The sequence below is a fragment of the Vanessa atalanta genome, chromosome 1 (genome assembly GCF_905147765.1).
Source record: "Vanessa atalanta chromosome 1, ilVanAtal1.2, whole genome shotgun sequence".
NCBI classification, from domain to species: Eukaryota; Metazoa; Arthropoda; class Insecta; order Lepidoptera; family Nymphalidae; genus Vanessa; species Vanessa atalanta.
The window spans coordinates 12,504,915-12,519,445 of record NC_061871.1 but is presented as its reverse complement, the minus strand read 5'-3'; the positions used below and the strand labels follow the sequence as shown (position 1 = coordinate 12,519,445).

At 32.7% G+C, this 14,531-nt stretch overlaps 1 protein-coding gene across 1 annotated transcript in view; it reads right to left on the bottom strand.

The window, feature by feature from the left end:
* LOC125064458 (lachesin-like) overlaps nt 1-14,531 on the bottom strand; it is a 98,205-nt gene that overhangs the window by 22,207 nt on the left and 61,467 nt on the right. The window contains exon 6 of the mRNA XM_047671492.1: nt 8,500-8,628. Within this exon, the coding sequence (XP_047527448.1) occupies nt 8,500-8,628 (129 nt within the window). The remainder of the gene's footprint in view (nt 1-8,499; nt 8,629-14,531) is intronic.

Here is a 14,531-nt window from a genome sequence, read left to right as displayed (position 1 = left end):
TCTCTTTTCTTGAAGGTTCCGAAGACATATCGGAACGGAAAAATCTTCAGCGAAAGATGATTTCACAGACTGGTTGTGCGAGACAGAAAATGTCTTAGAAATCGCGTTGTTGTAGATTTGCGGACATCTTGGCGGTGCGGGTGAAATTTAGAGTGTCGGCACCATGTCCGAAGGTGAAATTCAGTAGCCGGGTTTAATCCAAGAAAATCCTCAGATAATTCCTCGTGAAAATACGGTAGAATATGCAAAGGTAGCCAACATCGAACGAAGAGGACTTGGTCGTCGATAATTCGAGCCGCTGTGCTTGAATACGGTTCAATGGAAGAAGCTGGTACTGGGGAGCACCCGCCCAGAGGAGCAATATTCCACGTGAGGTTGAATTTGAGCCTTGTACAGTTTTAGGCGATGAGTCGACGTGAAGTACCTTCTTGCCTTGATGAGCTAACCAAGCTTTTTTATGCCAATTTGGCTTTACCTTCCAATTGACCGCGGAACTGAACGAGGTTCGAAACATCAACGTCAAATGTTCCGATACTAACTGTGGTAGCAAGGGGAATGTTCTCAAAATGGTGATTGGTGACCACTAACCATCGTTTATTGCACGTCCGTCTGCCTATGCTATAAAAATACTACAATAATACATATTTTGTATGATATAAATTATAAAATTTTGTACGAATTCGTGTTTAGTAAAATCATAGATTAACGTTACTAAAAATGACTAAAGTTAGATAGTCCATACATTTTTATATTCAGTATATAAATAGGATATACTTTTAACATATGTAGGTTAATAAACAACTATGTACACACGGCAGTCCAATCAGTCGAGTGTTTACATCGGTACTGCCAATAACTGAATGCAAATACCTACCGGACAACGCTCGAATCGGCAGTGGCTAAAGCCTCGAAAAACTTTTACACATATTGAACTAAAACCGAAAGTGGACCGATCCAATTCATGAATTTAGAACAGTTAATTAACGTTGAAAAGTATGCCAGCGGTTAATTGAATTAAATGAATGACCAAAGTTTAGATTTTGGTTTCAATTACAAGTTCAGGATGTGAGTTCGAATTTTATATAATGGATTTGAAAATGGAATATTTTTTTTCACATGTACCTTTGTTTGTGTTGTGAAACGAACAATCCAAAACAATTGATATCAACATTTGGCGTGTGTTTGTGAATCATAAGTCAGTTCATTTAGAATACGTATTACGTTTATAATTTTTATCAAAATATAATTTGATATGTAGATATGCTATTTAAACGTTTAAGGTCAAACAGATAAGGTATAAATTCAAGTTTTTCTTGATAAATCTTAGTCTAAAAACTGATTCGATATATTTATAAGTCAAATTGTCTCGCTGTTGACGCACTCGTGAGAGCTCAATGCAAGTAATATGATCGAACGCTTTGTCGAAATTAATTTAAAATTTCATGAATTTTATAAACATTGATGGATCACTGTCCTGGATGCTTCCGATAATATTTTTGGAATTCGGGCATCATTCGATTGTATTATATAAATATACTAGCACCCGACCCGGCATCACATGGCTGCTGTTTATTAATAAAGAATGAATAAGCATGTCATAATTTAGTTTTATGTAAATTTAAGTGATTTTGACTGCCAAGGTCAAAATGTTACTTTTACAACCAGTTACAACCATCTGACCACCCGTCTCGTAGCGTTTTCTTTTCGTAGCACATAATTTGGAAAAGGTGATATGTTCAAATTATTCATCCGAATATAAAAAAAGACAATTTTAATTTATTTGAAATGATCAGGAAAACTAACATAATTATCTGAATGAGCATTAATAATTTATTTGAGAAATTGGTGCACAAATAATCTTTAGTTTTTTATAATATATTATCAATGTACTATAGTAGATAAACATGTATTATCGGAGACCATTATGTGAAAATTTTGAGGACTTACCATTGATAGTTCGTTTTAATGTATCTCCGGTGTTTAGTCAGCGTTAACCGTGTAAACTTGCGAAAAAAAATTAAGTTTTTAGGTAAAACACACCGTCACAGGTGCAAGATTTTTTTATAAAACATTTTTAAATTGTTCATACTATTATATTATATTGTTAGTCCTAACTCGTTTATCTCTCTTTCTATTAGTTAAAACCGCATCAAAATATGTTGAGTGCTTTAGAATACGTTAGTGAATATACTGACGCGTACAGAAAGCGACTTAATATGGCACTATTTATAGATTTTAAAAATAAACGAAATTAACCTCACAATGTCATCAATTTAATTTTATACCAATCCATACCAAAATTATAATATCATATACCACTAAAACGTATGTTTAATTATATTCCATTATATTTATTGAATATATGCAATTACAATAAAGAATCGTTCTCATGTATGCTTAAGCAAATAAATTTTATAAAACGCTTGGAATTAATAATACTAAGCAGTCTATTTTTTTAAACTCTCTGCGAGAATATTAAAACCTACTGGACGCATTTCATTATGAAATATTTGAGTAGCTTAAGATTAGTTTTTAATAAAAATTGTTTTAAACTAGATATAAGTACTAGTTTCTGTCCGTGGCTTTGACTGCTTTTGACGGGAGGAGGTCAGGTTTTAGGTATCCTATATCCTTGACAACGCGTATACAAATTTTCACGATGGTCGATTGATTGGTCAAGAGTGAAGCCGTAACAAAAATAAACAAACTCACTTTCGCATTTACAATCTTAATAGGGGTGATCGTTTACTTGTATCTGTAATTTAAAAAAAGAAAGTTTTGCATTGTTTGGAATGCACGGCGAAAATCAGTCTATCCGTCCCTTAGTTAAAACTTGGCATTGTCTATAAGGTTCACTGACCCAATCATGGTTTCATAGCGAAAATATATTCCGATTTAGAAGGTTGCTTTCAGCACTTAATTTAATAATATTAATTTTTTACGAAAAACATTGTTACCAAATAAAGAGGCTCGTTGTGAGAAAAAGGTTTTTTCAATCTTAATATGCCAAGTTTCAAATTTATTAAATTACTACTTGTTTAATAATATTATATATAAAACCTTCTCCGAAATACGCTGAATCTTCTTGTATAAGTTTTATGTGTATCGGTTTAGATAAAGTTTATTCTAACATTATTGATTCGGGCGAAGACTGGAAATAAACTATTTGCTTAGTCTTAAAATCTATTATATATATATAGTCTATTCGAAAGTACTAATATATAATAAAAATATTTTTAACTTTATAACAAAATAAATACTAAAATGTGTTTTGAAATGTATATTTCAAAGAAAACAAACGAGTGTAGGACGTGCTAATTAATAGTTGTTTAATTGTATTGTTGGTTTGAATTATTAATGAGAAACTAGGGTAAGGTCACACTGTCCGATATTTTTTTTTTACGTTCTGGCCTTATCGTTGTGTTGATCTCACCCATTTTAAGTAAGCGAGGTGTTTCATGTTTAATTGATAGCTGCACTTGGAGAACGAATTCTTCGATATGATGAATGAATGCTTTTACGATAGTTGCCAACTATTCTCTGTGACTCTATCACACGGTACAGGAACTACGTAAATATTTGAATATATGTATATTTATGAAGTTTTTTTTTTTAAATTTTATCGTCATATATTCTACTGGCAGGCAGCAATGCTTAGTAATGTCGTGTTTTGAAGGGTGAATTAGCCAGTGTGGCTGAGGTCATCAAATCTAGCAGGTCTAAGGGACATAAAATCTAAGCTCCCAAGGTTGGTAGCGCATTGGTTGAGGTTAATATTTTTTGTCTATGGGCAGTGGTAACCACTACTATCATGTGGCAAAAAAAATTGGACTTGCACACAGCCCTATCACCAAGTGCTACCAAGGCGGTTTACTATTATAAATTATGATGGTCCACACAAATAAATATAATCGTTAAAACGCATGTTTAGGTTCGACACTCCGGCAAGAATTTCTACGTGCTTAATTTGTTATTAATTCAACTCGTAATCGATGGTGAACGACGTGGTAGAATAAGCTCCAAGCCTTGTTCTCAAAGGGACAAGAGGCCTTAGGCCAGCTGTGGCAGATTTACAGGCAAACTATTGGTTTATTTTATTTATTTGTTTTGCATTTTAATATTCTCTATTTAATATTTTAGATTTTTTTTTTTAAGTAAAAAGGAAGGATTTCAATTTATTTTTGATTCTCGACAAATTTACGATTTTACCATATGACAATAAAAAAATTTGTTATTCAAAGATAAGTTATATGGCACGAAAATGAGTTTCGTGTGTGTTTGTGGGTGTGAGTGCGTTTATATTTGTATATATATTTGAATACTTTCAAAATAGAGAGAGAGAGAGATTAAACCTCAATGGTGTCCGTGTGAAGTAAAGTTGAGTTGTTACTCGTTGAAATTAACGAAGTTTCTCATCGCGAAATGTGCATTTGATTAACTTTTTAACTGCAAATTAAAAGCGTACAATTGTATATTATTTCATTTTCACAATCGTCCGATGAATGAGAAGTTATGTAGGGACGAAATATTAATTTATTTTAGTGCTCAACAACCCGAAAAGAATGCATTTATCATTTGTTTTCATGCGACTGAAATTTTCGTAACTGTATGAGAGGCTTAATGATAGGGATGAAAATAATTATTTAAGTTATTATCGAAATCATTGTTTATGGTTTTTATTGGATTTAAACTATAAACAAGTACGATTTGAACTACTTTTATGACTTGGTATTTTAGATATATTATAAATTTATTATTTGCTTGTTTTAGGGGGTAATCTGGGGAACTAATGATTCGATTTAAAAAAAAAATCTCTGGTAGTAAATTACGTTATTGTGTAGGGTATGAAATATATTTATATCATATATTTTTATTTATTATTGAATTGTAAACATGCGAAGCCGGGGCGAGTTGCTAGTGTGATCTATATACTATTGCTTATGACACTGAATAATATTTATTTTTATTGAACACATTACCAACTTATGTATGTTAAAATATGTATGTAGTCTATTTCAATGGCAGAATGAGTAAAAATAAATAAACTCACTATGACCTTGAATTGGTTTGACGTAATTGATCGAGATCTAAATAATATGTAGTATTTATAATTAATTCGTGGAAAAATTGCTTTTTGAGAATTAATAAACTTGGTATCGGTACAGTAAAATTGAAGATGACATAAGTGTACAAATCTATATTAATCAAGAAGATTGTAGTGCATTACAGCAGAACTATTAGCAAAACGCGTCGAATAACTGAACGTTTGTTTTGTTGTACTTCTTCTACCATGGAAATACTAAATAGTTTATCTATAGAATGTTGCCAACCAATACATGTGAACTTTCTCCAATATCTGTAACCACCAATCTGCATTGGAGCATAATAATGCAATAAGATCTAAACCTCAAGGAGAGGAAAGTAGAAGTTTGCCAACCCACGAGTTTATTAGCAGGCTGTTAGTTTATACATATCTTCCATATTAAATGAGTGATAATTTTGTAATTATTTATTATTAATTAAAGAGCCGAGATGGCCCAGTGGTTAGAACGCGTTCATCTTACCCGATGTTTTCGGGTTCAAACCCAGGCAGGCACCACTGAAATTTCATGTGCTTAATTTGTGTATATAATTCATCTCGTGCTCGGCGGTGAAGGAAAACATCGTGAGGATACCTGCATGTGTCTAATTTCAACGAAATTCTGTCTAATGTGTATTCCACCAACCCGCATTGGAGCAGCGCGCCTTAGCCTAGCAGCGGGAAATTTACAGGCTGCTAATGTAAATTAAAAAACAAGATTTGCTAATTTCGTGTATTGCCTTTAATGTTCAGTTTTTCAATTTAAATTCAAATTTAATACGATATTTGACTGCTAGTGAATTTTTAATATAAATAAATAAAAAAGTCTCCGTGCAGTTTTACGAGCTTATACACATATGACAGATAAGTCTTGAGCTAAAAACAATCTCACACGGAATTTGTAATACTGTAGCTATTTTGGTCTTACCTTTAGCAATATTTTTATGCAATTCCAAATTTAAAACAATGAAATATACGGAGTCTACTTCAGCTTGGTGAAAGCGTCACACAAGTTAGGACTGTCTCAAAATAGATGATCAGTTCAGATGAGATGTTAAGTTCAGTACAGATCAGTCGACATTCGTTTATTTTTTTTTAGACCTCCGATTGTTTATGCTTCCGTTATACTCGTTGTTACGAAAATATTAAAATAATGCATATCGATTCGCGATCATATTAGATATATACGAAACGTGTAACATATTAATTACTCCGTTGCTTTACATTAAACATTAACAACCTGAAAATTTCCCACTGCTAGGCTAAGGCCTTCTCTTCCATTGAGGTTTGGAGCATATTCCACCACGCTGGACCGATGCGGGTTGGTGGATACACATGTGGCAGAATTTCGTTGAAATTAGACACATAGAGGTTTTATCACGATGTTTTCCTTCACTTCACAAATTAAGCACATGAAAATTTAGTGATGTTTGCCTGGGTTTGAACCAGCAATCATCGGTTAAAATGCACGCGTTCTAACCATTGGGCCATCTCGGCTCTCCATGCCACGTGGCTAGCTTATTATGCCGTAGACCCCGAAGTCAGGTTCATTGTCCGGGATACGCCACTAAAAAGGTTTTTGGGTTTTTCCATCAGTAAATTCTCATTAGCAATACGGAGTCTGGACAGTTTTTACCGTACCGTGAATCGGAACTGCAGTTCCATTCGCACACTTGTGTACTACAATATGCAACTACGTTATTGGTTAGTCTCCTCAAGAAAGCCTGCTGTGACCGAAATCACATCACACAATCACAGCGAGGAGCATCTACGTCGTCATCATTATCATTTTCTAAAATATAAAAGATATATAATATAATTAGTTTGAAAGCGCTAATCTAAGGACATACAAGTTCGAAATTAAAAAAATACCTTTTGTTTTAGATAGATAATTTTTTGACAAAGATTTTATACTACATATAATAACAAACTACGAATCACGCGGAGCGGAATAATTAAGCCCGTGTGAATTCTACGCTAGTTAGAGATATTCATTTCTATAAGGGTTGCAGTTAGGTTAGTTATTTCTAAAACGAACGAAATAGTCACTTATTGGTTTATTTAAATTGAACATTTTAACGCCAATATGAAGAAATCCTTGCTTCTTTAACGCCGATACGGAATTTTATTACAATTTATGTAAACTGTATTCAATCCTGCTTTATCTCTCGTCATAAAGAATATTCAACAAAGTGATATTCAATAGCAGTACTAAACACGTCGGCTAAGAACGAGCCTGATCCGTTTCAGATGCGAGGCACGCATCGAAGATGTTACGTGATAACACGAAAATCACCCAAGTGCTTACGTGTTTGAGACGTCGGGCCCAGCAGTTCCCGACATCCCGACCAACCGAGCATTGAATAACTCTGTTATAAATTAGCCTTCGAGATAGTCTGATAAGTAAGTTCGCGACGTAGCTCTTTGCTCATTGGTACTGCACGCAGGTGAGTGGATTTTATCGTTGGATGAATTGATTCATGTTTTGAATTCTTAATGCGATTTGATTCGCTTTTTCTTACAAATATTATACGAGAAATAGAATTGTGCTTATGAGGAACACGATTGAATAAATGATTGTTATATACTAAATATTTAAAAAGTCGCTTCAATGGACGGTTTTTTTATATTTAAAAAAAATATATAGGTACTGTGTTTCGGTTTGAATGGTGGATGGTTCACTGTTACAAAAACAAGTGACCTATTTAATGTGAAAGAATTTTTTTGAGACTGGAAATAAGGTCTTCATATGATAAGTGGTCATAACCATCCACGACTGTCCAGTCCAAACATGGGCACTATTGGTAATAATAATCTTCCCTTATATCCTATCCCTCAATGCGCTACCCATCTTGATAAGATATTATGTCCCTCGTTCCTGCAGTTACACTGGCTCACTAACCTTCAAAGCGGTAGATATGAATATTAATATTGCTGTTTGACGGTATACCACCAAGTAATTTAATTATAAATTTCTTAAAGTACTAGTGTCTTTAGGCGTAGGTGACCGTTAACCTTCGGATGATTTATTTGCTCGTCTGCCTTTGAAAATTGAAATCGTCTTGGCTAGGACAAGCAATGTGTCACCTGATGGTGAGTGGTCACCACCCCAAGTCAATAAATCCTTCTTGGGGCAAGGTACCCGTTTCTATAATAAAATTCCGCAGATATTTTTAACTTTGCCGTCTCTTTCATCATTCATATGTATAATCATTTGTAAAAAATACATTAGTAAAAAAGGCATATTATTCTATTCTATTATAAATACTTTGTTTAGTCCCTTGTGCTGAATTATTTATCTCCAGAACACAATAATGCTAATTATTGCTGCTTAGCGGAAGAATATCCATATAAGAATAGATAAGTGGGTGATATCGGCTCTTATATTTTTCCAACTAGCCTTATATTATAATACTTACAGTGTACGTGTAGCATAATTCTCTTGCTGACTGAGGGCGGGACGCCGTTGGCTGCGATGCATAAATAAGCTCCCATTTCTGACCTCGTCACCTTAGTCAGATTTACTATCTCACCCTCGAGTGACATCACTGTTGGAAGAAATAAATCTTATTAATTAAAACCATTTCATCGACATTGACTTACACAGGGAAATAAATACAAATTGAATAAGACGAATACAAATTTGATTTGACAAATTGATTTGCATTTAAAACAGGAAAACTGCATTTTTTTTTAATTTGAAGTTATTTTTTATGCTATGCACGTGCTTCAGCTAACATTTCAGCTAGAATTGTTTTAGCAGTTTTTTTTATTATGTTTTCTACTTTGCATTCATTTATTTTATATCACGTTTGTATGTGTCGGTGTAATCTTGCAACTGAACTTTAAAATTCCACTCAACTAATTGAGCTAAAATTTTATAAACACTTCTGTGCTGGTGACGATAGAATCTAAAATGTTAAAAAAAATAAAATGAGTACGGAATGGCCGTCACGTAAGCTTGTTTTAAAAAATTGCACACTACATTACAATCCTTTGATTAGGTTGCGAAAATTTTACGGTCGGATTTTACTCGTTTAGCCTGTCAATCAATGATGACAGAAAGAAACATACGTCTCTTTTTGTCATCATTGATTTGACATTTGGAGAAAGGAGACACAGCATTATTTAAGTAATCAGCCACTATATAGGTTAAGCCTTATATGTCATGCGATGTTTGATTGATTTTGAACCAAAACTTATAATTTTCACCTTAAAATTATAATAATTCTCAAAAAAGTCATATCATTAACAAAAAGTATAGTAATCGAACCCATAACAATACCTTCAGAGATAAAAAATATTATAAGTTTTAAAACGAATTTCGAATGTTTTCCAAGACCAACTTTTTTCTCTCTATTTGTCTCTTTCTACGACTACGTATTTTCTTTCGAGAATAATAACGATGACAATGATGATGATGACGTACCGATTAACTCCATTGACTCGTCATATAATGTTTTTAAAAAGCAGAACTCAAACGAAACTGAATTAACTATCTATTAATTAACAGTTTTCACCTATACACTCTCCCTAATATATATTTCTCTCCAATTATGTATGTCGACATATCAAGTTGTTTCAAACAAAAAGTGTAGTACAGTACTAATAGTTTCCGGCCGCGGCTTTGCTCGTATGTTCAGGTATGGTATCTTTTCTGTACCCTGACAAAATGTATGCAAAATAAAATGATGCTCAGTTGAGTAGTTAATTCGTGAAATCATAACAATCAAACAAATTAACTTTTGAATTTATAATATGATTTAGAATACAGCCTGTTTGTTAAAAAATTGTACACTAAATAAAATGAAGTCCATATCAATCAGAGTAATTGTTTTTGCATGAATTCGGAAAAAATAAAACAAACAAACGTAACATAACTCTTTATAACATACCTATGAATATTTTGTAGAGAAAAAAATCTTATATATTTAATACAGAGTTACGTAAATGATCGTTAAATACATAATCAGTAACATGGAATAAGCGCGTTAATTCAAAAATACAAAACAAATATTTGTATACCGTCGTATAGTGCTTACTTTACATTTCACCAAAAAGTCCCTGAAAACACTTCCAAACGCCAAAGTAGACAGGCTTTGATAAACAAGTGCGGTTAGTGGTTTGTACTCAAGCTGTTTTCCTGACACCTTGCTCAAATGGCAACGAAGTACGTTTACAGGCATTATTCAAACAAGAGGATAAAAAGAGGGGCAATATTTTTCGAAGGAGCTGAAGGGAGTGATGGTTTAAAGTGTAGAGCTCTCGGTCGACCGGCGTGCCATGCTTCGTTAGCAAACAATAGCAGGCCAACGTTCACATGGAGTCGTTAATGATTAGACTATTTTTTCAATGATTTAATATTGTTATTTATTGTTATTTATATAATACAGTTACTATGGGCGAATGGTTACTTGATTCCTTTTTATGCAGATAAATCGTGTTTTATTTAGGCATTAAAAATATTTTGTATGTGTTAATAATTAAATGTGTTAAAATAAAAAAAAAAACAAAGTTTCTTACAGCAGATAGTAATTGTATAAATAATGATTAGAGAATAATTCATGTTTATTCTTTGTAGTTATTCATTTAATATGTAACAGTTTTATTATTATTCTTTGAGCTGGTCCAATAACATATTAATAGTAACATAAAATGTTTGTAGTAAGTGTGAAATAAAAATTTTATGATATTTTTGCTACTCCATGAAATTCCTGTTCCCGTCTTCGAGACGGGTCGTTAAATAAACTTGGCCTGTCGATGTGTCACAAGTCAAGTGACGCTCAAACCCTTCGGACACGAAGTGCGGAGTGTTTCCTCAGACAACACGAATTTTACGACATTGTCATCTTATTGAATAAAACTTTTTACTTAATATTAAACGATGTTTACAACCATAATATTATGTTTACAAATTTATAAATTTGTTCTATTCTGTTAGGAATTTTTCTTATATCAAACTTTCCTGTCTCTAAATTAATTATTAATTATACGCCAGTGGAATCAATAATTTAAAGTCGCTACAAGGAAAATGAAAAAGCAACATTTACCTTTGAAGTTTGAATTAAAATTAGGAATATTTTGTTGAATTCGATAATTCTAAAGATGTATAAATTATATTTATACACGCCAAGGGGCTAGAGAATGTTAATCTTAACTGAAGAATCAAACTTGGGGAGTATTAAGGTATTAATCTATAAAAAATATATGCTCTACGGTAAATGAAAACATTGTGAGGATACCTGTATGTTAAACAAATACGTAGTTGAGTAACTTGGAGAAATATGCTCTAAAATTTCCCGTCGTGTAGAATTAAGGCCTGTGCTTAACAATTACATATAATTTTTCATTTATATTTGAAAAAAGTTAAATACGTAAGTAATGCTAAATATAATATATGTAAAATCATATCTCAGATCTAGGGGTCACGGGTTGAAATAAAAAGTTAAGGGACTTTCTGTGTCAAGAATTTCTTGAAGTATTAAGAAGTTACCAGTGTTTATCTTGCCTCAGATATGACGTAAGATATTAAGTGGGTTGCTGATAGAGTGAAGGCTTAGACAGTGTATCCGTATTTGCGCACAAGTAAACTATAATGTGTCCTGCGCAGTTGGTAACAGCAACCGTGGCAGAAATCATTTAAAAGAACATATACCAACCATAGGGCAACAAGTATGAGTTCAGTAATGTTTATTCAATTTAGTGCAACATTATATATTTTAAACAGAAGTGTTAAATATAATATTTCACTTGATCTAAGATTGTGCTCTTTCATGTCATACTTGGTTGTAGGGCATCGTGCAAACCCGTCTGGGTAGGTACCACCCACTCATCAGATTTTCTGGCGCCAAGCAGCAATACTTGGTATTCTTGTGTTTCGGTTTGAAGGGTGAGTGAGCTGGTATAACTACAGGCACAAAGAACATTAGTTCCCAAGGTCGGTGGCGCATTGGCGAAGTAAGGGATAGTTAATATTTTTAATAACGCCGATGTCTATGGTCTGTAGTGACCATTTAATATCAGGTGGTCCATTTGTCGGTCAGCCTACAGATACAGATTTAAATTTCAATTTAGCAAAATCAAAATATCACATATAACATTCATAACTTTTAGACGTAGACGCGTTGAATATAAAGATGAAGGAGTTAATTCAAATGTCTCAGACTAAGTTTGCACCATTCATTCGCGTATCTGCATAATATGTTGTAGAACATTAAACGAAACGGCACGCGGCACGCCGTTGTCACCAGAACATGTTACATGTTAAACAATAAGGGACAAATTTTGAATTATTGCCCATTGTTGGAAACCAAAGTCATTGTCATTACAATTATTACCTACCGCCTAATGTTTGTAAATTTAAATAAAGCGGTACATCGTAATAAATAAGGACCTTAAATATGCCAGGCCAGGCTTTGTATCGTAACTTCAAAGTCGAAATAATGTATTTTAAATCTATAACAAGTTATAAGTGATTTATACAGCCATACTTCCTCGTAACTTCGGCATAACAAATTCGAAAGTGCCGCTCGGCATCGTTGAAAAACTATATTTGTCGTGTCGGACACCCCTCGAAGTTTCCTCATTGGAATATTCTGTAAAGTAACGTTGGCCCACGTAATGGATAGCCAGTATTGTTTCCTGCTCAGATTTATGGAGGTAACTTGTAACGGCTTCTTTAATTAGACTTCTTCACTCAAATTGATGATTGTTGCTGACGTTAGTTAATTTAAAACCATTCAAGAAAGTTAGTACTGATGTTCAATTATGAAGTATCTTCGAGATATTCTAATTACAATAAGTTTGAAAGCGACTTTAAAGTGTAGTGAGTTGAAATTTCATCGTAATGCATCACTTTGATTTAGAAACGGTTCTTATTGAAACGAATTAGAATTCTCTAATCTAAGCAGTTGTATAGCTGTGCTCATTCCTCTGTAGAAGTCATTACCGGTGGTACTTTGTTAGCTTAATGAATTGACTGATGGCAGAAGGAGGTCTGAACAGTGGTGGGGTTAAGTAGGAGCTGGCGATTAATCACCCTGTCGGTACAGTTTCCAATTGCCACTCGTCACGAATTCCCCTCAGTAGTAAGGTATAATTAGTTTCTTGTATAGATAATATTAAGTTCCACGTGATTTATTCGACAAATTCTATCATCTGGGAAAGAGGTTGATATAAACAGGTGTTTGAAATATAATAACGTAATATTTATAGATTATTTTCGTAATTGAGTTAATTTTACTTCAAATAATGATACAATTTTCTGAGAGATTTGGTATTTCGGTTTATTTTTATCTTTGTAAATATATCACGAAAGTTAAAATTAAATTGTTTGCTTACTGTTAAATTTATAGAAAATCAAAATAGTAAAATTAGTAAAAAAATATACTTTTTGTGTCGTAAATATTCATTTAATTTATATTTATTAGTTTTAAAATTAAACTTATCCTTATTAATCCCATCAATATATATTATTGTACGAGAGTCATATTTATATCAAAAAAATAATAATTTATTTATACAATACAACTTACCAACTTTATCACAACATTTCTCCAAATTATGGAGGGTTTTAATTCAGAGATAATTATCATTTTGTAACGCAAGTGCGCACTAAGAAAATGATTTAATTAAATTTGATTAGAAGTATTTTACATATTCCTATTGACTATTATCTTTAAGTCCATCGATCAGACATTCAATTTCATCGATCTGCCATTGAATCGTCTGGAAATCGACACCAGTTGCTGAGTGTGAGCTAATCTTGAAGCCAGAATTTAGGTGTTTACTGAAGTACTCAAACCGTACGGCCTGTATTGTGTCTCTTGCGAAGCTGGCTTTAAGTTTACAACGTCGAGGCTACAGATATCAAACGTCTTGGTCTGCCTGTCGTTATGAATAAAATCCACAGTGTCCGCCTAAATGTCAATAATATTTTAAGTGATTCAAGTTAATTATAGTCAATTTGATTTTTTTTTAATCAATTTCAAGTTTTTTTATATGAGTTTGGGATTGATTTTAATAGCTGACTAAAAGTCATCGCCATTTTTAGACTTTTAATTTATGGTTCTTAAATAAGTAGTAAATTAAGATTATATTGAAAAATTATACTACGACTATTAATACTAAGTGATACTTTCTGCATTTCATCGCGTATTGCATTATGGTTGATGGTAAGTACTTTATACCAAATCATTATTTTCACTTTCTAAACAAATATTCCCAATTCTTACGAGCAAAGAAAACTTGTTCAGGGTTATATATAATTCTGAATTCTATCAATTCTAATTTATCCGTTTATCGTTCGATCGTGGATATTATTTCCACAAATATCTAATATCAATTTGAGATAAGTGTGTTAAGACTACTAATAGACTGTATAACAGAGTATGTATAACAAGGAAATACCATCGCTTTAAGCTTCAGTAGCTAATCAATCAGTTATTTAATT